Source organism: Apis cerana, linkage group LG3 (genome assembly GCF_029169275.1).
Source record: "Apis cerana isolate GH-2021 linkage group LG3, AcerK_1.0, whole genome shotgun sequence".
Lineage (NCBI taxonomy): Eukaryota > Metazoa > Arthropoda > Insecta > Hymenoptera > Apidae > Apis > Apis cerana.
In genome coordinates this window covers 9105055-9127578 of record NC_083854.1, presented here as the reverse complement: position 1 = coordinate 9127578, position 22524 = coordinate 9105055, and the positions used below count along the sequence as shown (strand labels likewise).

Genomic DNA, 22524 nt, shown 5'->3' with positions numbered 1-22524 from the left:
ATCCGAGAAAGCGAGAATATCTCGGGCGACAGTTGCGCGAAACGCTTGTTCGCGGCACAAGAACGGGGGAGACGCATAAACAAGCGGAGAACGGTTGAAGGTTTAATAATGAAACCGAGCACCCCTTTTAATCGGGCGCGCAGTAATTTTCAAGGTGGAAATCTTAACGAGGCTTTTGTCTCGTGTAGGCAGCCAAGATGGGTTAGAAGAAAGGAAGGAAGGAAGGAAGGAAGGAAGGAAGGAGCAGGAAAAGCATGCCGGTTCTCGAGAGCCTCGTAGCTCGACGCCAGGTGAACCATCCCCCTCCCTGCCTTCCCTTGGATCTGTCGAGGTCCCGCAACTCGTCGACTCAACGTAACGCACGCTCAAACGGCCGCTTCTCGTGAATATTTAACAGATTGCTAAGAGGATGAGCTTTCTTCAAGGGGCTCGTCCACGAACGTGGAAACGGGACATCGCGGAAACGAACGCAGTTCTTTTACCTCCTCCTCCTCCTCCTCCTCCTCTCCCCTTCTTTTTTCTTCCAATCCCCCTCTCACGCTGCGAAATTATAACTCTCCACCTTTGCACGAGCTTGCTTTCCTTCTCTCTTTCTCTCTTTCTCGCTCTCTGTCTTTAAAGAGTGTCACACTTTTCACCATGGCGCATTCTCGTTCTCGTTTCGAACAACGCGCGCCATTCGGAAATGCTTGCGTAAATTCTTTCATTTGTGTCGGTTTTTTAGTTTGATAGATGGAAAGTTACACTTTTGCACTTTTATTTAGAAATGTTGATGCGCTTTAAATGGCTTTTTTTTCTAAATAATCTTTCCTCGGAACGAATTGTTTTCTATATAAATTTTTGATAAGAAAGGGGATGATGGAAGTTAAGAATCATCTTTGGGAGGAATTTTTTAATATTCATCTCGATAAATTGTTTGATTATTTTTAGACAGAGAATTGTATATATGGAAAAAATGATACGTCGGGGAAGAAAGAAATTTTAAGCGATAAAATGTTTGATTCGAAAGCTGTTAAAACTGTTCTCCATGAATTATTATTTTATTCGATATTTTATAATTAGATTGCATCCGTGCTTCGTTTCATAACATCGTCGTTTTTCCGATAAATCGGTCAATTAAATATGTACATCGAATCTGTTCGCATCTGTTTATAGCTATAGAAGCAAACGAACTGCCGTTTTCGCGAAAGGAATCGCACCTCCTCGCGTTTCTCGCTTCCAACGATTTTACTGGAACCGTAATTCGCGCGGCAAAGAGAAAAACGGAATGAAAATTAATAATAAAAGACCCGGTTGCGGTAAAGCCATTCTCGCGTCGTTTTAATGGAACCTCATGTTTTATAATGCTTCCACGGTTAACATGGACAATTTCTCAAATTTGCATCTCGAGGATGCATGCTTTTCGCCCCGGTTCCCGCTTCAACCATCACGAAATTCTATATCTTCGTAACTTCGAGTGAAAATCCTTCTTTCACAGAGATTCTCTATTTTCCATTTTCCAAGTGGCTTCATTAAACAATTAAAAATATATATATATATATTACGCTTGGAAGAATGAAGATTCGATTCAATTTTCACTCAGAAATTCCAATTTTTAATTTAGATCCCATTTTTCAATTTTTCAATTCTAATTTTTTTAATTTTTTTCAGAGAAAATCGGATGATTATCTTCGATAATTTTCACATATTTAAATCGTGTATTACCGTAGAATTATATTTATAAAGTTTATTTCACAAGAAAAATAAAACTACGAATCAATAAAAAAATAATCGTGTACATACTTTGACACATCAAAGAAAGGGCTTTAATTTGAATATCGAGAAGCTCTTAACCATTGTTAAATATCATCAACGCGGGTTGATCAAGCAAGGCAAATTTGCTTAAAAATTGAGTTGTTGCTCGATAATAATGAATATTCATCGGCGATAAAGCATATAGATAACTCGTGATCCATTTATGCAAACAATAACGAGCGGAACACGGGATATCTTGTGACTCGAGTGTGACGTGTTAACCAAGAAACGAAGAATTCATTTGTTTTCACATTGTTCTTTCACCACTTTCGAGTATTCATTATTTGCATTTCGATACTTTCCACCTACATAATTTATTTCCATCGTTACGATTCAAGAAGGAGCAAGATTCAAACTTTTTCGATAATTGATCTATGATTTACTTTACAATTAAACCTCAAAAAGAAGGAAGATTTAGATCTGGAGAGTCGTTCAATTATTGATCAGATACAATTTATTTCTATTATTACATTATCATTATCTTCAACTTCATTGTGAGAAGAAAGAAGATTTGAATAATTAGAATAATGGTTCGATAATTGTTATTGATATGGATGATTATAATTTGTCTCTCGTTCAAACGCAAGTTGAAACAAATTGCTTTTAACAAAGAGACAAAAAGTTGACGATAGATGAATAATGATAGTAATGGAGAAGAAAGATAAGCGCGCAACGATGAGGTGGCTGATGCAACACCTCGACGAGAAAGCAAAACGCTTGGATGTGTGTTTTGAATATTCATCGCACGTTTCGTGAACTGATTAAATGCAAATCGGATTAACCTTCCCCCCTCTCGGTTAGCCTGCCGCTCTAGCTTCGAACCTGCTAATTTGAGACCTGCAATCCCATATTGAGGAATCTTTAGATCGAGGAGACTTGAGATTCGTTTCCTTCATTATGATAATTTCGTTTTTTTTGTCATGAATGATAAAAAAATCTATGAACATTATCATTTAACATCAATTGATAATTTTGATTATTTTTTGTAAATTGTTTTAAAAAAAAAGATAATTTGATTTTATTTTAATATTAAAGGAATATAGAATAAAGTAATGTTTTATATATTATAAATAAAATATTTCGAATGGAATTTACTTTAAAATTATTACTGCATGCAAAGAATTCTAAGTGATTTTTTTTTTAAGTGGTACGAGAAAATTAATTTTTCTTTTTGAATTATTTAAATCATTTAAGAATTCTCTTTTTTCAGTGTACTTACTGCTGAGAGAAATTACAACCAACGAGGAATTTTAAACATAGAACATAAATGCATAATATAAAGCTTGAAATATTTATTAAATATGTTAAAAACAGGCTATCTTAATCCATCTTTCTCGAAAGAAATATCACATCCACAATCTTTCAATTTCAATTTTTCCTCCTCATTAATTTACATTCGAGTAAATCGACTTTCGAGTGTCAATCGAGTGTAACACAATCCATCTACGAAACCAACGAACCAACAAACACGAATCATCCCACGATTGCTATACACTTGATAGACTTCGTTTAACAAATCAACTCCTGTCAAAAGGTTAACAGGAATATAAAATTAAAATAAAATCGATTCCTAGACAGGTTTAATAAATTTCTAAAAACACAAGAAATCTGTAAAATCTCCTAACTACTCCAAAAATAAATAAATAAATAAATAACAATTTCCTTTGTCAAAATAAACACAACTGTTTGAAAAACTTTCACCATATATTTGGCAGCAGAAACAAAAGGCAAAAGTCAAAAGGAAAAAAATCGAAATAATTTTCACAAAAGAAATTCCAACCATTTTCGAAAACTCGTTTCATACTCGACATTTATAACGATAATAACAGTAATCGAGGGAAACACCTCTTCTCCTCCACCAGCGGTAACGAACGGCGAAGAAAAAAATGGCGGTCGTTTTGCGGGGGAGCAATTGGTATCGCGGCTAGAAACGTCAAAACCTGTAAATCAACCCGTTTCACGGTCTCCGATCCCGCCTCTAATGAAATTCCCCGGAGGACACGTTTTCCCATAATGTTGAACGCGTGTCACGTGCCGAGGATGCGAGCTAAATTCCTGGTCCGCAACGGAAGGAAAACGAATCCCCTCGCGAAATAACGCGGGTGCCCGTCATGAAAATTAAGTCGTCGACCGATGAGAGTGTTCGCTGTTTCTCTCTTTCTCTTTCTCTCGTTGAGACGAGGACGAACGAGGGTTCAATTGAACGACTTCTGGATACATTGAAAAATCGAGGATCGATCGAATTGGATCCAATTGGCCTTTCGATCAGAACTGGAGATAACCGGTCTGGCATTAATTATTTAATCGGATAATTGGAAAAGGTGATTTCGAAACGATTTCATCATCGTCGGTGTATCAAAGATTCGTACGAGATGTGATTTTTGGGATTTTCGAAAATTGTGATAGGATGGATATAACGAAGTATTCCTTACGTGTTTGGGCTTGATCGGGTGTGATTATTTTTGTGAATTGTGACATTGATTCTGCGTTTGGAATTTTCTGGATCATTTTTTATTTATTCGTATTTTTCTAAGTAATTTTCTATCGAAGTTTTTCAAGTTTGATGAAATTGTGAAAGAAAAAGTGACTTTTAAAATTTTAGATTAATCTTAGAGAAACCAGAGAGGAAAAATTCCTCGAGCTTAGGAAATTTGAACAGAAATGTTATTTTTCTAAAATTTCCAAAAAATTATGTATTTATGTCGAAAAAATCGGCAATTAGATATATTTCTTTTTTCCGCTTGCACACGAATCCTACTGCAACGACTTGGATCTTGATTTTTTTCAGAATTAAATTTTAATACCTTCGAGATAATTTAATTTAATAATACACTACAAAGAATTCAACTTCGTTCCATTATCCATTTTACATTCACAATTTCCAAAACCAATCCTTTTCGAGCTTTCCCTCGACAATCCACTTTCTCCAACACTCTTTTTTTAGAAACCGTTTGATCAGTTTCCCCAGCCAAATGAATGTAACAGAGGAACATAATGAACTCGAGCTTCCATTATCAAAGAAAGAACCAAATCTTCCCCCTTTTCACGCTTCTTTCTTATTCTCCGTCGAAATCGAAGTGGTAAAATAAGAGCAAAAAGAAAATTAGTCACGGAATCGATAAGGGTGGACGGAAGGGAGGGCACGCGAAGATACGACGTACGTGAAAACGCGTGACGAGGCGCGCACAATTAAACTTGGAATCCCGTTTACAGCGCGTTTAACCAGTCAACTCCGAAATTACAACGGGGAATCGGGTGGATTCGCCGCGATGTACATCGGCAATGGAATACCAATACGAATGACGGGCCGTGCCCCATCGTAATTTCTAACCTTGCTTCCTCGCTTTGACAATTTGTCGACCTCTGGACGCCGTTTCACGAAATAGTCAAATTGTCAGTTGAAATGCTTTATTTGGATATATATTGGATTTTAACGAGTTTGAATATCGAATGAATTCATAGATGAATTATGTTTTATCGCTTCGTTACGTCGTATTCAAGGCACACAGTTGATACACTCGTAATGGCCGTTATTTACTGTTAGTATTCGTGAAATTCTTCGAAGAAATATGCAAATTATTTAAGTGCAAATTACTCGAGATATAAATTGAATAAAAATAGGATTGTTCCAATCGTTAAAACATCTTCTGAAATGATTAACGATGATTATTAATTAACAAGCCGTTCTAAACGCATTACGGGTAATTATTCCGTCAACGGAAGCCCAGTAATCGCGTGAAAACGATGATCGACGCGTGTTGGATAAACCGGCAGTGTTCCCGATCGATTTGCCGGGAAGGGAAGGAAATTCGTCTCGCTGGCTGCCAACAACGAAACGACGCGGAAAACAAAATGTAAATTGCTTTCCTTTTCGACCTGGCCGCGTTCGACGCGCGATTTATCGGCCGGATACGCGGAACATCGGTGGATCTGCAACTTTTCTCCATACTATCCACGCGTCTATCCCATTCACGATAAATCAACCTTCTTCCACGGGGCTACACCGCGTCATTCAATGTCGACGAGCAATAAGTAACGTCATACAGGAAGGTTGCCACGCTTCGATAAGGGCTCGCCTGAGAAAGGCAAAGGCGATCTTGATGTATCGTCGTGTGTCGAATATTTTTCACGCGGTGTTGGAAACTCTCTCGAGGCCTGTATTGTATTTCCTCCCTTTCTTTTTCATTTTTTCCTTTAACTTGAATTTTTAAACGGAGTTAATAGAATGTTATTTCAAATTGATATTGTAAATCTAATTGATTGCAAATACACGTTTTGCGACGTAAGTTTAAGGAAAGAATTTTTTATTGATAAAATATTCAATTCTTTTTTTTAGATGGATAGCCTCTGGATTTCTGGATTGTTGTGTCTTCAAAAAGTTTGCAAATCGATATTGGTCGATGAAATAACGTATTTTTGTAAAGATGTATAAAAATCAAGGATTGCCACTACGAGGATCAACGATATAATTTCGTTTAAGTGTTTCCAGGAGAGAAAATATTTTTCGCAGCAAATGACCATCTCTATCGATAAAAATCTAATATTTCCTGATTAATTGAACCCTCGTTAATTAGCAAATTTATCACGCCGTTTAGTGTACATTAAATTTAATTGATCTATTTTCGATATATATTTCATAGCTTGATAGTGCATACGTCATTCGATCTTGTGACTCATTTATCATCGATATTCAGGTCACTAGGAAGGACCAATTAAAAGTACTTATACGTTGCAACGTGAGTGAACAGTAAAAATAGGATCGTTACGCTCGACGGGCATCGACGAGAATAAATTGAATGAAACAGGGAGGGGGAGGAAACTTAACTTTTTTATCTCATCGACTTTCTCCATCTGTCGACCGAATTTTCACATCAAATATTCAAATTTACCAGAAGGGAAATTGAATTTCAAACGGGGGCGCTTCTTCCTCGTTATTTTTAAAATCTTTGCGCCATTTTTCCACGTTTAGTGGTCTGCCTTCTGTACGGAATCCCGAAATTTTAATTAAAAAGCCGAAACGCGGTTCGAGTGTCTTTTCGAATCTGGATAAAAAGTGACGCGTCACGTGGGAACGCCAGATTTCAAAAGAGCGAAATCCTGTGTTCCCCTTCGTCTAGATTTTCCAAACTTGACTGTCGGTTGTGGACAAAGTAGTGAAGCGAAGTAAAAATTTCATTCAAGGATAGCGGCATATTTTTAATTGCGAAAATACAAAAGTATCGAAAAAAAACTTTCGATTATTCTGTTAAACGTCGAACAAATTCTTGATAAATAAGAAAATTTTTGTTGAGTTTGCAAAGTTCGGTAATAATATTATAGCTTTCCGCGACAACAACTATCTCAGTTATCGCAGATCAAACACATATTCTCGCAGACAGAGATTACTCGACGTTTTACACACGTAGCGAAACTTCCATAAACCAATGAAACACGTGTCTCGTGAAACTCCAACAACCGAACACCCTTTCAACTTTTCTAAACATCCCATCCATCCATTCTCACCTAACTCCTCAAAAATTCATTTGCACTGAATCTCGCGAAAAAAAAGTTTGCTGATTAGCCATGAGAAAAACATTGAATATTTCTTTTTCTTTATTTATTTACAACTTCTATGTACACAAATAACGCATTGCACCGAATTTCTTCTATTAAAAATACCAATATATATATATATAACGTTCAAAATTTATTCGATGCATAAACTTATTTTTTATTTGAAAAAATAAAAATTTTGATTCTCGAAACGAAATCACAACACTTTCGAAGAAGAAAAATCAATCAATACCGTTTCTATAACCATCGTCTCGTGTCTCGATCTCTCTGATAAATCGCGTCAGAAGCGAGTTCACTCACGATTACTCGCCTCGTAACTCGATTGCGGGGCGAGTGGAAGGGTGGTGACCAGTCGACGATGAATTTTCATTGCGCAAAACCCGGTGCAATTAAAAGTCCGCGCAAAAATTGATTACGCAGCCACATCCTCTCCCAGCGGGACGTAAGACGAGAGGCAGAGGTTGGAGGAAACAGTGTTGCGGCAACAGCAACGTTCGCCTCTCGCCAGTGACGTAAATTTTTGTTGCGGCGGAAACCTCGATTTTTCCCGGAACCGCGAGACTCGCACGCATCTAGAGCGGAGAGAGTTTTGGCACCGGTTCACTCCCTTGGCGCAACGAAACTCTATATACGACGTTGGAGAACAACCCTCTGCACCACGTGTAGAGTCGTTGGCGATGATCAGTGAAGATGATTACTCGAAAGATATATGTTTTCTTAATTTGGGCACGCTGGGTTATTATATTTGGATTTTCTGTCGAGTACAGTTAATAATGTTAACTATATACGATGTTGGAGAACAACCCTCTGCACCACGTATAGAGATCATTGAAAATTACTCGAAAGCCATGTTTTCTTAATTTGGGCACGCTGGGTTTGGATTTTCTGTCGAGTGCGTTAATATTGTCGATAATGTTAATTATATATACGATGTTGGAGAATAACTTTCTGCACCATGTACAGAGTCGTTGATGATGATTATTGAAGATGATTACTCGAAAGATATATGTTTTCTTAATTTGGGCACGCTGGGTTTGGATTTTCTGTCGAGTGCGTTAATATTGTCGATAATGTTAATTATATATACGATGTTGGAGAATAACTTTCTGCACCATGTACAGAGTCGTTGGCGATCATTGAAGATGATTACTCGAAAGATATATGTTTTCTTAATTTGGGCACGCTAGGTTATTATATTTGGATTTTCTGTCGAGTGTGTTAATGTTAACGTTGGAGAGATGAACGAAATTTTGGTAATTTTTATGTAGAATTTTTATGTATTTTATGTAGATTTTGGATCTTTTATAGTGTCTTATGCATGCCGAACGAAATTCGAGTTTCAATAATTTCTGAAAGATATGTATTTTTTAACTGGAGCAGCGTGGATTGTTAATTGTAGATTTTTGATGTCGAGATTTTTATTCTTTTTGATGATATCAAAGATTTCTTCGAATTCGTAATAAAATTTAAAAATAATAATTTGTATATAATAATAACGTATATAATATAATGCGACGAAATTTAGAAATAATAGAATACGAATATTAATGCGTAATATATTTCACATTATCTGCAATCTATTTGGAAATTTATTTGTATAAACATGTTTCAGTTTCCTGTATTACAACACACTCTACAAACTTTCTCTACAAGCGTGCGAGTAAAAAATGATGAATTTAAAATTACACTTTTATTCCAACTTGCAACGTTCCTCGTATTACGTAAACAGAAAATTTGCGATTCTTTCTAAAATATAAATCGATCGGGTATTCGTTTCGTTGAATGATTCGAGGAATCGGTTGTTTCGATCGGGATTAGAATTAGGCCAGTCGATGACCCATAAACACGAGCGGCATTAATACCGATAAACTCATTAGGATCGGTGTGACTGGATGTCCGGTTCGACTAATGATGGAGATTCAAGGCATGCTTCACGGTTGCGGTTGCACACTTCGGATATCGAGTCGAATCAGCGTGAAGAGCGAGGCACGGATATTAATTGAAACCAGAGGGAAAAAAGCCAAGGATAAGATAAACCAATCTTTAAAAGGAAAGTTCTATAGGGAAAGTTGAATAGTTGCAGAGTTATCGATAAGATTGAATTGTCGTTGGAAGTCGATAACGAAGGCTGAAGAAATATTTAAATAATTTTCTTTTCCTCGAAAAAGAAAGAACGTCTAACTTTTACTTGATACGATCTAATAAATTACAATAAGCTTTCCTTCCTTCTTACGTGTAACGCCCTGGACACTTTCACTTCCTAAGTTATGATATTACGTGCAACGAAGTGTGAGAAATTATAAGTATATATAAAAAATTATAAGTAAATTATAAATACGAAAATGAAATATTTTTTTGACACATTTAAAGAGATTTAGAAGAAAATTTACAACATCGAGATGTATTAAAATATTCATAAGGGATGCTTCGGATGTATCACTTTGGATATTTTTCTGTTTTAAATTAAATTCAACTCTCATTGTGTGATCAAAATCAGAGAAAACGATCCAAAGCATTCCGATGAAATATAGATTTTCGAAACGTTTAAAGGGATTTACAACATCGAGATATATTAAAATATTCATAAGGGATGCTTCAGATATATCAGACTCTGGATATTCTTCTCTTTGTGCTTAAAATTAAATTCAACCTGTACAATCGAAATCAGAGAAAACGATCCAAAGCACTCCGATGAAATATAAATTTCCGAAACGTTTAAAGAAAACACTCACAGAGAGAAAAGATACTTCAGATTCTACTCTCCTCGTTCCAGATTAAAACCCTTACTGTGCACCTCCCTAAACGAAAATCAGAGAAAAACCAGGCAACGATCCAAAGCACCCCGACGAAACAACATCCACGTGCTTCTCGATTGAAACTCACCCTGGGAATAAATCGGGAACTCGCCGTCGCTGTGGCTGTGGGTGAGCATCCCCGTGGAGTAGAACTGCCACAGGGCCCTCCTCCGGCTCTCCTCGGACGTGCCAGCGAGGACCTCGTCGTCGTCGGCGTGGTCCAGGAGGCTCAACACCTCGGACAGCGACAGGTTGACGTTTATTTCGTCAGCACGGCGTGCGGCACGACGAGGGAAACCGTATCGTTCGTAGGCGCGGCACCCGATCTCGTCCCCGGCCTCCACTTTTCCCGCGATCACGCTCGCCTCACCGATGCTACCCCGGCATCGCGTGAAACTCGCGTGTCCACCGAGCACTGGTATCCGATTCACCTCGAACGAATGCCGAACGCACCACCGGATACAACTTTCGCCGAGCCGATCATCCACTTTCCCTCTCCGCACACCGCCGATCTCTTCTCTTCCTCCCTTCTTTCCTTTCCACCTTTCTATCCTCGTCAACTGGAGAGAGTGGAAGAGAAGATCGATCAAGGAACGTGGGAGGAGGGGATTCTCTCCACTTCCTCAGGTTGGGAACAGGGGTCGAGACATCGATTTTTCCACGATCTCACGTCGATGGTGCTGAGTTGATTCTTTTTTTTTGCTTTTTCCAGGAAAAAGGCACGCTCGCGTACGCTATATATTCTGGTTGGTGAAAGAGTTTGGCGATTCTTAGGTAATTAATTTCGAGTGTTTAATTATCTAAGTAATAATTAAATAAATAAAAAATGGGGGAAGTAAAATTTTAGTGATAATTAAATAATCGGGAGAAACGAGATCTGACCCGAAATACGGGAAAATGTTTCGCAAAGGGAAACGGATCTCGATATCGTTTCCAGTTCGTTTGGTGAACGCGAGAGCGTAGATGAAACATTAATAAAACGTTTATACGTGGAATGCCGGTATCTGCAATCTCTGTAATTCGATAAGCAGTTACTTTATGTAAGCCGTTTTAATCGGTCGTGAAACAAGGTATACGCGTATACGCGATTCCACCGTTAAAAAATTGCCAGGGAAGCAATTTCGTGTACACACGGACGAATTTTGTTGGCACGAGCACGAGCAAAGTTTCCGCCGAAAAGTTTGCCAATGCTCGGACAATCCGTAACCTCCTAGGTTATAGTTTCTCTCCATTACGTTCCAAGATTGAAATTAATCTCGCGAAAACGAATTAATCTTTTTGCAGGTTATTGAAATTATCATTTTTATTCATCTCGTTACGAGAGATATCTTTCGATAAAATTATTACATTTGACGCAACTGTAACTGTTTTTCACGTATCGTGGTCTAAAAAGAAGCAAGGAGTAATTATCTCCCTAATTATCTTCCTTGCTTGTTGGGAAGAAAAAAACGGGAGAAATGTCGGGCGTAGAAAAATTGAAGCGTCAAAATTTGCTTAACCTCGATACATTGTTGAAAATACAGGAAAAGTTTTGTAATTGAATAATCGGGAACACGCGAGAAACTAAATATAATATCGGTACTTTTGCGATATCGTTTCATTCGAATTATCCGAGGTATGATAATTATGTTTCGGATCGTAACTGATTATCCCCGTTAGAAGACGTTGGAAAATAAATTAGATATTAATCTTCGGTATTAACCTCGTCTTTTTGAATTTACTTGAAGCGAATTCACTTTATGAAATTGAAATAATATTACCGAAGAATATTTTTATCGAGACCTCGTTAAAAACCACCTCGTTAATAATTTAATCAATTTTCTATTATAATGCGCTGTAACCTGGTTTATGTATATATATATATATACTTTATTACTATTTTATTCTATTATATTAGAATAAATCTCGATCTTTCCCCGTCGATCTAACACAAAAACAAAAAGGTCACAGTTTGAATTCAACCGATCTACTCCAATCCATTTTTATCAAACCAAATAACACTATATCCTTCCCTCTCTCCACGGCTTAAAATATTTTATTAAAATTCACGAAACCCCGCCGTTCTCGCTTCGAACCCCAATTCCCGACAAAGAGAACAAGATCCCCTAAAAATAAAGTGAAAACTGGCGAGCAGTTTCGGCTGATCGTCGCAAACAATCGCGGCTCGGCCATATGAAAAACACAAAGGGGAGAGGTGGGCGTGGAACGAAAGAGGGTGGCTGGATATTTCCCCCGTCGTGTGCAACCATAGCGAAACCATCAAACATCCTCATCATCGAAACGTTGGAAACGACGTGTCTGTCGGAAAGGCGGAACGAAAGGCGAGAATAGAACGAAACGACAACGAGAAGGGAGAGGAGAGGGGGAAAAAAAGAGAGGAAACGAAAAGAGACCAAGCGTCTCGATGCGTCGCGACGCTTGGTTCCGCGCACGTAAATTTATACCACGGCTATTAATACGTCGGACCTCGCGGGTTGATCGATCGCTCGAGGGAAAAAAAAGACTGGAGCGGAGATTGAAGAGAACTGCGACTTTAAACGGTCAGGAGCATCCCCTTCGGATCAGCGGTCTTCTTAACATTAGCGGACTGTGAAATTACGTTTTTCTTTTTTATATATATATATCTTTATGAAAAATTTATTTATTTCCGAGGAAAAGATTGAAAAAATAGATCGTGTCCACTTATTAATCGATTTTGTGCAATGTCGATATTGTAATATCTTTTATTACCAAGAGATTGTATCTTTGTCTTGTTAATTCTTTAAAATTATATCTATAATGAGACGAAATAAATATCAAGTTATTTAAAAATAATTCAAATTCGATGGATCCCATTATCCATTCTTTATTCTCAATATTTATCGATCAAAATAATTACAGACGTATACGATCAGCTCACTATTCTGTATAAAATATAATTTATTTTTTTCTTTGTAAAGACAATCTTCTTTAAAATCCAAGTGCACGATTAATTCTTTTACATTACTTTTATGTAACCAATTTTTACTTCTTTTGCAGTAATTTAAAATTTGTTCCCGTAATAAAAAAATAAAAGTACTATTCGGAAAAAGAACCATTGGTCTAGATGAATCGAAAATACGATCCGCTAATAACAAAGCTATCGAGCCACCCTTATCCACGATCCCGCGATCTGCCGCCCCCTCGTTCGTTGCCGAGATTTATTTTCCGATTGGAATCTAGCCGCGCTATCGTTGCGTGTCCACGAGAAATTGAAATTGACACGAGCACGTTCGCCACGGGCAATAAATCGATATTACTATTTCTCCTTCCATCTAATGAAAAACAGGCGAGAGACGGCCGTGTTTTCTTTCTGTTCCATACGCGAAACGGTTGCAAACGTGGTCGTCGCCCATATAAACGCGTACAATGCATGCACGTTGGTGGACGGAGGTTGATTTATTATCACGTTGCCCAAAGAAATTCGAAAAAATTGCGCATAAAGTTGAATTTCGGGGCAGGAATATGTTTAATCGGTATCCTCTTCCACGCTCTGATTTATAATACAGCAAAAATTTCGAGAGCGTACACTGATTTTTGAGAATAAATGAATAGTAGGATAGTAATAACACTGGCGAAAAATAATTTTATTTTTTAAATTTACCTATACTCGTATCCTTAGCGAGGTGGCAACTTATAAATTGTAAATTATTATTTTTTTTTTTTTTTAGCAAAGAAATAACATTAACGAACTGTAAGAAATAAGTATAATCGAATTTCGTATCATTTGTTTCATTCAAACTGCGTCGATATAATTTTTCCTGAATAGTTGCAAATTTATTTCAATATTGTCAACGATGCAAAGAACGCGACGATACGCCACGAGTTGCGATACGTGTATGCGCTCGTTTGTATATATAAACGTGCCGAATGATATAGAGAATATGGATATTCTCGCCAAGAGACACATTTAAATATTTGCCGGGTAAAAAGCACGTGATTTAATAGATTCTGCAACGTTGTAAATCGTGAAAGGAAAAAGCGAAATAATGCCCCTTCAGAGACATTATATTAACTGTACGAGTATGCTCGGGATAAAGATTGATTCGTAGTTGGAGAGTGGTTGGATTTATATGAAAGCAGGGAATCGTCGTCGATGTGATTCTTTTATTGGCTCTCGTCCTCCCTTTGTGTTCTTTTCGAATAGAAGATAATACCTATTTTTAATTAATACCGAATCTCTCATCGTTTATTAATCTTTTAAAATATCAAAACTATTGGAAATATTCTAAACAACCTTTTTATTCGATTAAATCAAACCAAATCCGTAGAATATTTTCCAACGAACATTTTCTCATTATCAAAAATCAGCAAAAATAAAAAAGAATCGCCTGCTTCGTCCATTCAACCAAAACACTACAGCTTTAATCAAAATCGAATCTAAAAATCAAGATCGAAAGGCCACGTGAAAGCACCGCGCACAACGTGCTCGATCGTAACAACTCGATCGTAAGATCTCGAAAAATTCCAAGAGAACGAAAGCTTGGCAAAAAAAAAAAATCCTCCATCCCGAAGGATCCACCATCGTCGTATCTCGATGCCTCGACTCATCGCTTCCCTCGTCCTCCCTTCCTTATTTAAACACGCGAGCCGCAACACTTTCGACGAAATATTTACCACGCACTACTCTCTTCCACTTTCGATCTCTTCACTCTTCGATATCGCACCACACTCGATCCACGCGCATTTTCGAGAGAGAGGGGGACGATCGAAGGGATCTATGCGTGATCCGTAAGGATCCGTAGGGCATCCGTATACATGCATACGTCGTGCGTGGACGACGAGGAGTGCACGCGTGGTCGCGATGCCGATCACCGGTGAATCCGAGGAAGGGTCGATCGCGATGCGAAAACGTGCGTGGTACGCGCGACACGGAGCGGGAAGGACTTTCGTCCAGGACGGGTTCGATGCGCGCACTGGGGATGAGAGAGAGCCAGGGAGCAACCCGGAGAACAGAGAGCGCGGACACGGACGCGCTCGTCGGACGGAGAGGGTGGACGAGGGTCGGGGAGCGAGCGAGAGGGCAAGGGGGCGGCGCGAACGGGAGAAAGAGAGGAAGAGGAAGGCGAAACGGCGCAAGCTTAAGCCCGCTACCGGGCTACGAAATACGCATACGACATAGTGGCGCACACCAGCTAACCGTGAACGAGATTCCCGATTCCGGAATACGAATGGCCCATAGTCGCGTCGTTGTCCCGTTTCTGGTGTTATACCTGTGCCTGTATACAGGGTGGTCCACTTTCATCCGCGGCGGAAGAGTGAAAATGAAGAAGGAATTCGATGAGAAGTTTGAACTTTAGAAAATGAGACACGCTTGGATTTTGCGATAATTGTGATTTTGTATAATTTTTCTTATTTTCTTTTTACAGATTATGCGTTACTCTTACAAGTTGGCCCTAGATATATCTATATATAGAGAGGTGTATTTCCTGAAAATTTATTCGAGGATCAATTTGTTATTTAAAATTACGATCTTTACGATTAATTGATTTGATAAACTCGTTTAACTCATTTCCAGGGAATCTGGTTCACACTTGGTTTCTGAACCCTCTTGTGCTCTATTTCAAAATTAATGTTTCCCTTAAATTTATTCAAATATCGAGTTGCGCGTTAATACAGTGTGTAAAAGATGAGAACGACGTGACCAGGAAGATGAAAGAGAGAGAGGGGGGGAAAAAAGGAAGCAGAAAACAGGGAGGATGGAGGATAAATGGGCGAAACGAGGCGACGACGTAAGGGAAGAACGTAAGCTGCAGGCTGTAAGAGGGTGCATCTTCCGCGAGCGCATGGAACGTTTAGCGGTCGATTTTGAAAAGTGCACTCTTCCACCAGACCCCATTTCTCTCTCTCTCTCTCTCTCTCTTTATTCCGCGAGTCGCCACCTGCTGTGACCCAGTTCCCCTAGGCGACCTTAGAGCGATGATTCCTGTCCTAAATTCCTGCGTTAACAGCCCCTTCTCGCCGTTATTAATTATTATCGCGCTCGCAGCTGAATCTCTAATTGAAGAAAAATAGTGGAGTGCATGGCAAACGTTTCAATCGTGCGGCGACCGTTTTAGGAAACGGCGATAATTGAAGCTCGCACGCGAAACCAACCCGGCTTAATTGCCGGGTAATTATTCGAAAACGTTCGGATCGTGAACGTGATGGATCGTGAACGTACGATCGTAATGCTTCAACAGAGATTTTTTTTCCTTTCTTTCTTTTTCATTAATTGCCCGAGGAGAGAGAATTCTGGGATCGGAAGTGTCACGAAATTGGGGACACGGTGGTGAATGTCGTTGCTCATCACGCTCGGTAGGGTTTATCCCAAAGGTTTCGTGCCAAAACTTCGTTGTTCGTTAAGCTGGGCCGAGGCAGGGAAGAGTATTATAGAAGTCACAAAGAAGTCGTGAAAAGAAGGGATAAGTAGTTATTCGTACGTCACGGTGCGATTGAATCATGTGAATATTGAAATACGTATAGTTTGTATTTTTTATCTTTCCCTCTTTTTTTTTTTTTGCTTTTTATTTTGTTATCGGATAGAATATTTTTAATTAAAAAGGGAAGAAGAGGAAAATCATTATTGGCGGACTATCTTCAATCTGAAAATATGCAGAGTTTCTTCTATTGCGTTAATTCTCAACTGTTTATGAAATGAGAAAAAAATTAATAATTATCCGAAGAAGAGACTATAATATTTATGTGAAAATAAATATTTTTATTGTGGAAATTTAAATATATGAAAATTTATATGTATATATAATTTGTATAATTTTATGGATGTTAAATTCTGTGTCTAAACGATGTATTGCTCATTCTATACGAATAATTTTTTATTCGCAATAATTTTTAATTACGATCTGAAAAATCGTATAACTCGTTGGAATGAAGATTTTGTATTATAGATCTATTTTTGTCTGCCTCTACAACTGACAATAGAATAATTATTGCTGACATGTTATATGTGTAAACATTTCATATTACTAACTCAATTAGTAATGCAATATATTGTTTTATTATATTACTAATAAATATACCGAAAATTATTCCGAACACAAAACATTCTGTATAGAATTACTACGATAAATACGGATGTTTGAAATTTCATTGTCATCATTTCATTCAAAGTATATTATTTTATCAAGTATAGTAGTATTCAATTCTACGTATTTTAAATATTTATCAGAAAATTTATGATAAACCATAGAATTTTAATTCTCTTGGAATAAAATTTTGACGGTTCCAATAGAATTTATCGTTCGAAAAATATCTTCTGGCACGAATCCCTTGTAAATTATGATTTTTGAATGTTTTAAAAAAAATGTGTATTATTAAGACTCTAAAATGAAATTGATTAGAATAAGAAAAATTATTTGAATATAATAAAAATTTTCTGTCTGATGGAATAAAGGAACTTTTAAAAAGATACACGAATTTGTTACTAGATCGAATTAATGAAGATTATCGAAAGAAGAGATATTCAGATCGAAGTTAAAGCCAAATAAATCAAATCAATAAAGGTACATTATATATTCATACCAATTATCCGCTTTCTCGATTTTTCAAAATGGATGGATATAAATCAAGCGAAACGTCGATATATCGAGATACACTCGTTACAGCTGATAAATCAGAAAATACAAAAATATTTTTCTATTGTATCAAAGGCATAATAACGATTATCAACAGATTTGCAGAAACGCGTAAAACATAAAAATTCAATACATTTCGCGTATGTACATGTAATATATCATTAAGATCAAAACGTTTTCTTTTTCGATAATTCTCTTAATTCTATCTAAATAATTCCATCTAATATAATTCGAACCAAATATATTTTATATTTAAATAACAATCCTAACAATTGATAAATATTCTCATCCTCTTCGACGTTTGCCTGAAAAATGTTACGGGGAAAAAATGGCGCGTATTAAAACAGGAAGAAGGGAAGAGAGGTAATCAATGTTTCATGCATCGAAGTACCAATCTACCCAACTTTGTAACTATGAAGTACGGAACAGTCTGGTTTTCGACAACAGACGATTGAACGACGCAATGAAACTTTGATACGCATGGCAATTTATTTATTCCTGTCGCGTATTGAGAAATCGATTGGCGTATCGAGGATTGTGTTAACAAATGCTCACGATCATGTCGTGTAATTAAATTGATCGCGAACGCGATAATATTTCGGAACACGAGTCGAGGCGATCGTTTTCACCCGAGGTAAGCTACGGTGGATTTTCGTTTCTGATACGAAAAACGAGATCGATAAAAGCAACCAAGTGTGCTTCCATCTAACGTATCCACGAGAAGTGAAACGCAGCAGAGCGAGAAGCAAAGTTGTTGCCTTGGTTATCACTTACCGGTATCGCCATTGCTCTGAGTCGTGGTTTCCTCTTGTTGAGGGCTCTCGTCGCTCGCCTGTGACTTCGTCGCCTCTTCTCCTGAAAAATTTGCAACCATTATGAATTTTGATAGATCAATCAACAATGACAGAAAAGAGTCCAGAAAAGAGAAAAGTAAAAGAGATACAGATAATTTGACGAGACGATTAAAGACTATTAAGACGATTACATTTTAACGTGAAAAGTATTTTATAGACACTGTAAACGTCATCTCGAACAAATTAATTCCATTTTGATTGATCGATATGAAATTATTTAATGGGAAATTCAAATAGAGTTTGTCGAGTGTAATTACACCGTACGGAATAGCTTTACAAATGTTCCGGAAATTAGTTCGTTGCAATAATAGTTTAATGACAGTCCATAAATTCCACTTATTAAAATCATATCTGTGCAACGATGCATTCACAGACAATCGAGGCGTGAAGTTAGAAGTATAAATACTATACATAATCGAAGATTTGATTTTTAATTATTATATTAAAATACATTAAATATTAATTTTGTATCAATCTTACAAAATACAATAATCAAAAGACAACGAATTAATAAAAAATAAATAAAAAAAATATTATATGTATTGAAATTCGTAGATAAAGTTTCGATACAAATTTTTGACGAAATTGTGGCAATATTCATACTATAATATCATTCGATTATATTCATTTCAATTATTGCGTTTTCATTCTGTGCTTCTATGTGTATTTTGTCAATCAAAATTATAAAATTAAAATATGCATAATTGAAAATTGAATTGAAAAAATATTATTAAATGATAATTTTAGATGACTTATTTGTCAGTTAGTATAAGATGAGAGTGTGAGGATTGAATGAATATGCTCAACAAGCAAAAAACAAAAAGAATAAAAAAAAAATATATAAAAACAGTTGTACAAACAACTGTTTAGTTTATTTTATATCAAAATTGAAGACATTACAATTTTAATCAATTATTGTTAATTTTTTTATATCATTATAAGCTGTAAAATACATTAAAAAGCAACACATTTGTATATTTTAAAAAAATATATCTTCTAAATCTGTATTTTCGAAACTTTTGCATTTCGACGCAAAAGAAGAATATCGACGTACTGCCATATAATCCTGATAATAATAATCTCTATCTTTTGTCATTTTTTTGTGATTTGTTCTTATGAAATTTGGAAAATCTCTTTGTATCAAAGATTTCCACAATTGTGGGTCTGAACAGAGTTCACAAAATTGTTTACAACACTGTGCCATTTTTGTCAAAGTACGGGCATCTAACATCTTTAAAATTCTATACTTTAATTCAATTGGAATAGCTTGAAGACTAGGACCCATCACTCCAGCTTTGATTAATATATCTGAACGTGCTGGTGTAGATATTGTATTTTTAAAACTATCAAACAGTATCATAAAAATAAACATAATAGCTTTTAGATTAGTAACATCACTGTAAATTTATTATACCTGTGAGATAATACTTTGAGATTAAAATATCGTCCAGAAAGATCAGTTGAATAAGGATTAACGTGTCTTAAAGTTTGTACCATCATACTATAACCTTTTCTCGCAACTCCTTCTTCCAATAGAGGATAAAAACTTACAATTAATTCATCTCCTAAAGGTAATACAAATAATTTGCATTTTATATGTGGTACAGCTTGTAGTTGAAAATACATGTTATACATTCCTGTGCTTTCTATTTTCCAATTTTTTGGTATATAGAGAGACTTCAAGTTTGAACTATGAAAAATATATTTTAAAAAATACTAAAATACAATTAATCATTAGAAAAATATACACGTTATCGAGTACACGATAATGCCTACCATTGCGAACGATCACTATCTCTCAATAGCGGATAAAAACCAGCTTCTGCTAATAAAACAATTATCAAAGCAACAATATAATCATGATGAATAGAGCTTTTATTTAAATCTTTTAATATTCTTTCTAACGATGGCACTAGTTTTGTGAAAGTCATATCTTCAACTAAAATTGGTTCTAACATTTTTATTATTTTTGAATAATCTTAACCTCCAAAAAGAATGAAAGACATATCAAAACTCATTCTAAGTAAATATTTCGTTTAGGTTAGTATGGTATAGGTTAATTTACGATTGCGCCATCTTCATCATCATTTTATAAGATTCTACTATCCTGCCATCTGTTTCAATTTGAAGAAATAAGCTTTTATAACAGACAAAAATCAAATGAATAAAGAAATATCACACGGCCTTAATTAACAAAACTAATAATATAAACTAAAATTAACATTATGTTTTAATAAAACTTTTATTTCTATATTATTTCTATAAAAATTCACATAAACATACTTGCCCAAAATTTTATTTTTAAAGATGTCAGAATATACCGATTCATGGTAAAAGAAATAACAAATGTTTAACACTGTGATACACAAATGAAATTTATTCGAGTAATGAAAACAGGTAATATAAGAGAAATCTCGCATATCTAAAGTAATTTAAAGCTTATCGCGGATAAGTTATCATGGTATCATTTTTTGTCGATAAGGGAGTTTACGTAAAATTTTCTCGATAATTAATATACTCTATACTTATAAACACATTTCTAAAGATTTTTAAACATTTAAAATCAAATGAGGAAAAAAACGAGAAATATGAAAGTTGACATAAAAAACAATGTTTTCGGTAAATTGGACTTTAGTAATTTTCTTATTTAATAGCGCCACCATGAAAATTAAAAATTCGAAGTCAGTTAAACGAAGATGAAATAAATAAAATAAAACCGGTATAGAAACTTGTTGTATTTTTTCGTAAGTATGTTCCTATGAACTGTCGCTAACGGTGAATAAAATCAATTATAATTGTCATTAATTTTATATAGTTTTATATAGATTAAATTTAAAAATAGGAAAAAATTTAAGAAAATACACTCATATATTTATGATCAAGTTTCAATATCCGTATAATTATTCTGATACAGAAAATTGTTTCACAATCTCTTATCTATCTCAATCTATCTCTTGTCTGACTAGAAATAATCTTTCCATTAGTAATATTTAATTCGTAATTGTAACGAGTTTCAATAAAATACATATACATAAAACGATATTAAAATCTAATCCGAATAATTCGAAATGGAATTTCAGAAATAAAATATTAAAGTTACACAAATTCGTCATCATGATGAGAAAAAAAAATGATTTCCAAATGTTTGAAATATTTTTTATGGATTCTGACATTTATGAAAAATGTCATCAACGATTTGCCGACATTTTTGACACTTCATACGCGCGAAAATTAAGTTGCATAGATCAACGATGAGTCACGTGATCGACGGCGACATGTTAGCTACAAAATACCGGGATACTGAACAGGTCTAAACGGGCCCATAAATATCCCCATACGCTCCTGTTAGGCATGCGAGAGCGCTCCGTGCCACTTGTTGCATGGTCGCGCTCGACAGTCGCGTTTGAATAAACTGCTTTCAAATTATCATGGGATATTCTAGTAGAGCTTACATACCGGGGGAACCGGATGTCTTCGCGTCCTCCTGGCATGGTGTTTCAGGCACTTTTACTTGTCCATGGGACACAACACTAGTCACTATACTTGACACCACTGACTCACACGATTCGGCCATTTTCAGGTTAACTCGCGTTTATCCGCACGGCGGCTAGTTACCTCGCCGCATTCGAATCCGAATCCTTTTTCGAAACTTCCACACACGCTTTGCGGTTCATAACACGCGACTCCCTTGACAGATGGCGGCTCCCGAATGGGGAGAAGGCTACTGCCATCTGGTGATCAGTCTAGAAAGTAAAAGAGTTGTTTGGAAGAAGTATAAATTTTTAACCTTTATTAAATAATGTTTCAATATTTACGAGTGTTTAGTGATTCAAGAATTTTATGTTATTATTTACTTTAGATGAAATTTTTATACATCTAAATTAATAGGAAAATATTGTTTAATTTGCAATATTATATTGCACGGTTAAAAGGCTC

General features: G+C 36.1%; 2 protein-coding genes across 10 annotated transcripts in view; both read right to left on the bottom strand.

Annotated features, from left to right (window-relative positions):
• The window catches only part of LOC107998112 (phosphatase and actin regulator 4), a 314594-nt gene extending 292304 nt beyond the window's left edge, over positions 1-22290 (bottom strand). For 7 of the 8 annotated variants that reach the window (XM_062072725.1, XM_062072740.1, XM_062072741.1 and 4 more), the window contains exons 1-2: positions 22045-22289; positions 18509-18589 (exon numbers count right to left, since the gene is read on the bottom strand). In XM_062072725.1, coding sequence (XP_061928709.1) covers positions 18509-18589; positions 22045-22162 — 199 coding nt within the window. In that variant the 5' untranslated portion in view covers positions 22163-22289. Of the gene's footprint in view, positions 1-18508; positions 18590-22044 lie in introns of all 8 variants that reach the window. The other variant, XM_028666825.2, reaches the window with a different exon arrangement.
• LOC107998114 (F-box only protein 7-like) lies at positions 19426-20997 on the bottom strand. 2 transcript variants are annotated; one of them, XM_017057162.3, is made up of 4 exons: positions 20872-20997; positions 20365-20702; positions 20003-20278; positions 19426-19931 (listed from the first exon to the last, which is right to left on the bottom strand). In XM_017057162.3, the coding sequence occupies exons 2-4, from the start codon at positions 20544-20546 to the stop codon at positions 19568-19570; spliced, it is 822 nt and encodes a 273-aa protein (XP_016912651.2). In that variant the 5' UTR covers positions 20547-20702; positions 20872-20997; the 3' UTR covers positions 19426-19567. The 2 variants fall into 2 exon arrangements, with proteins under 2 accessions (XP_016912651.2, XP_016912652.1); XM_017057163.3 differs by lacking the exon at positions 20872-20997 and having other exon boundaries at positions 20003-20304; positions 20365-20499.
• Positions 22291-22524: the final 234 nt, after the last annotated feature.

What these genes read in the sequence shown, in the direction of transcription:
- LOC107998114 (XM_017057162.3), bottom strand. Translation starts at nt 20,546, where the DNA reads ATGTTAGAACCAATTTTAGTTGAAGATATGACTTTCACAAAACTAGTG. An exon ending in GATAGTGATCGTTCGCAATG is followed by an intron (nt 20,279 to 20,364) that starts GTAGGCATTATC and finishes TATTTTTCATAG; the next exon opens with TTCAAACTTGAAGTCTCTCT. An exon ending in CTCAAAGTATTATCTCACAG is followed by an intron (nt 19,932 to 20,002) that starts GTATAATAAATT and finishes ACTGTTTGATAG; the next exon opens with TTTTAAAAATACAATATCTA.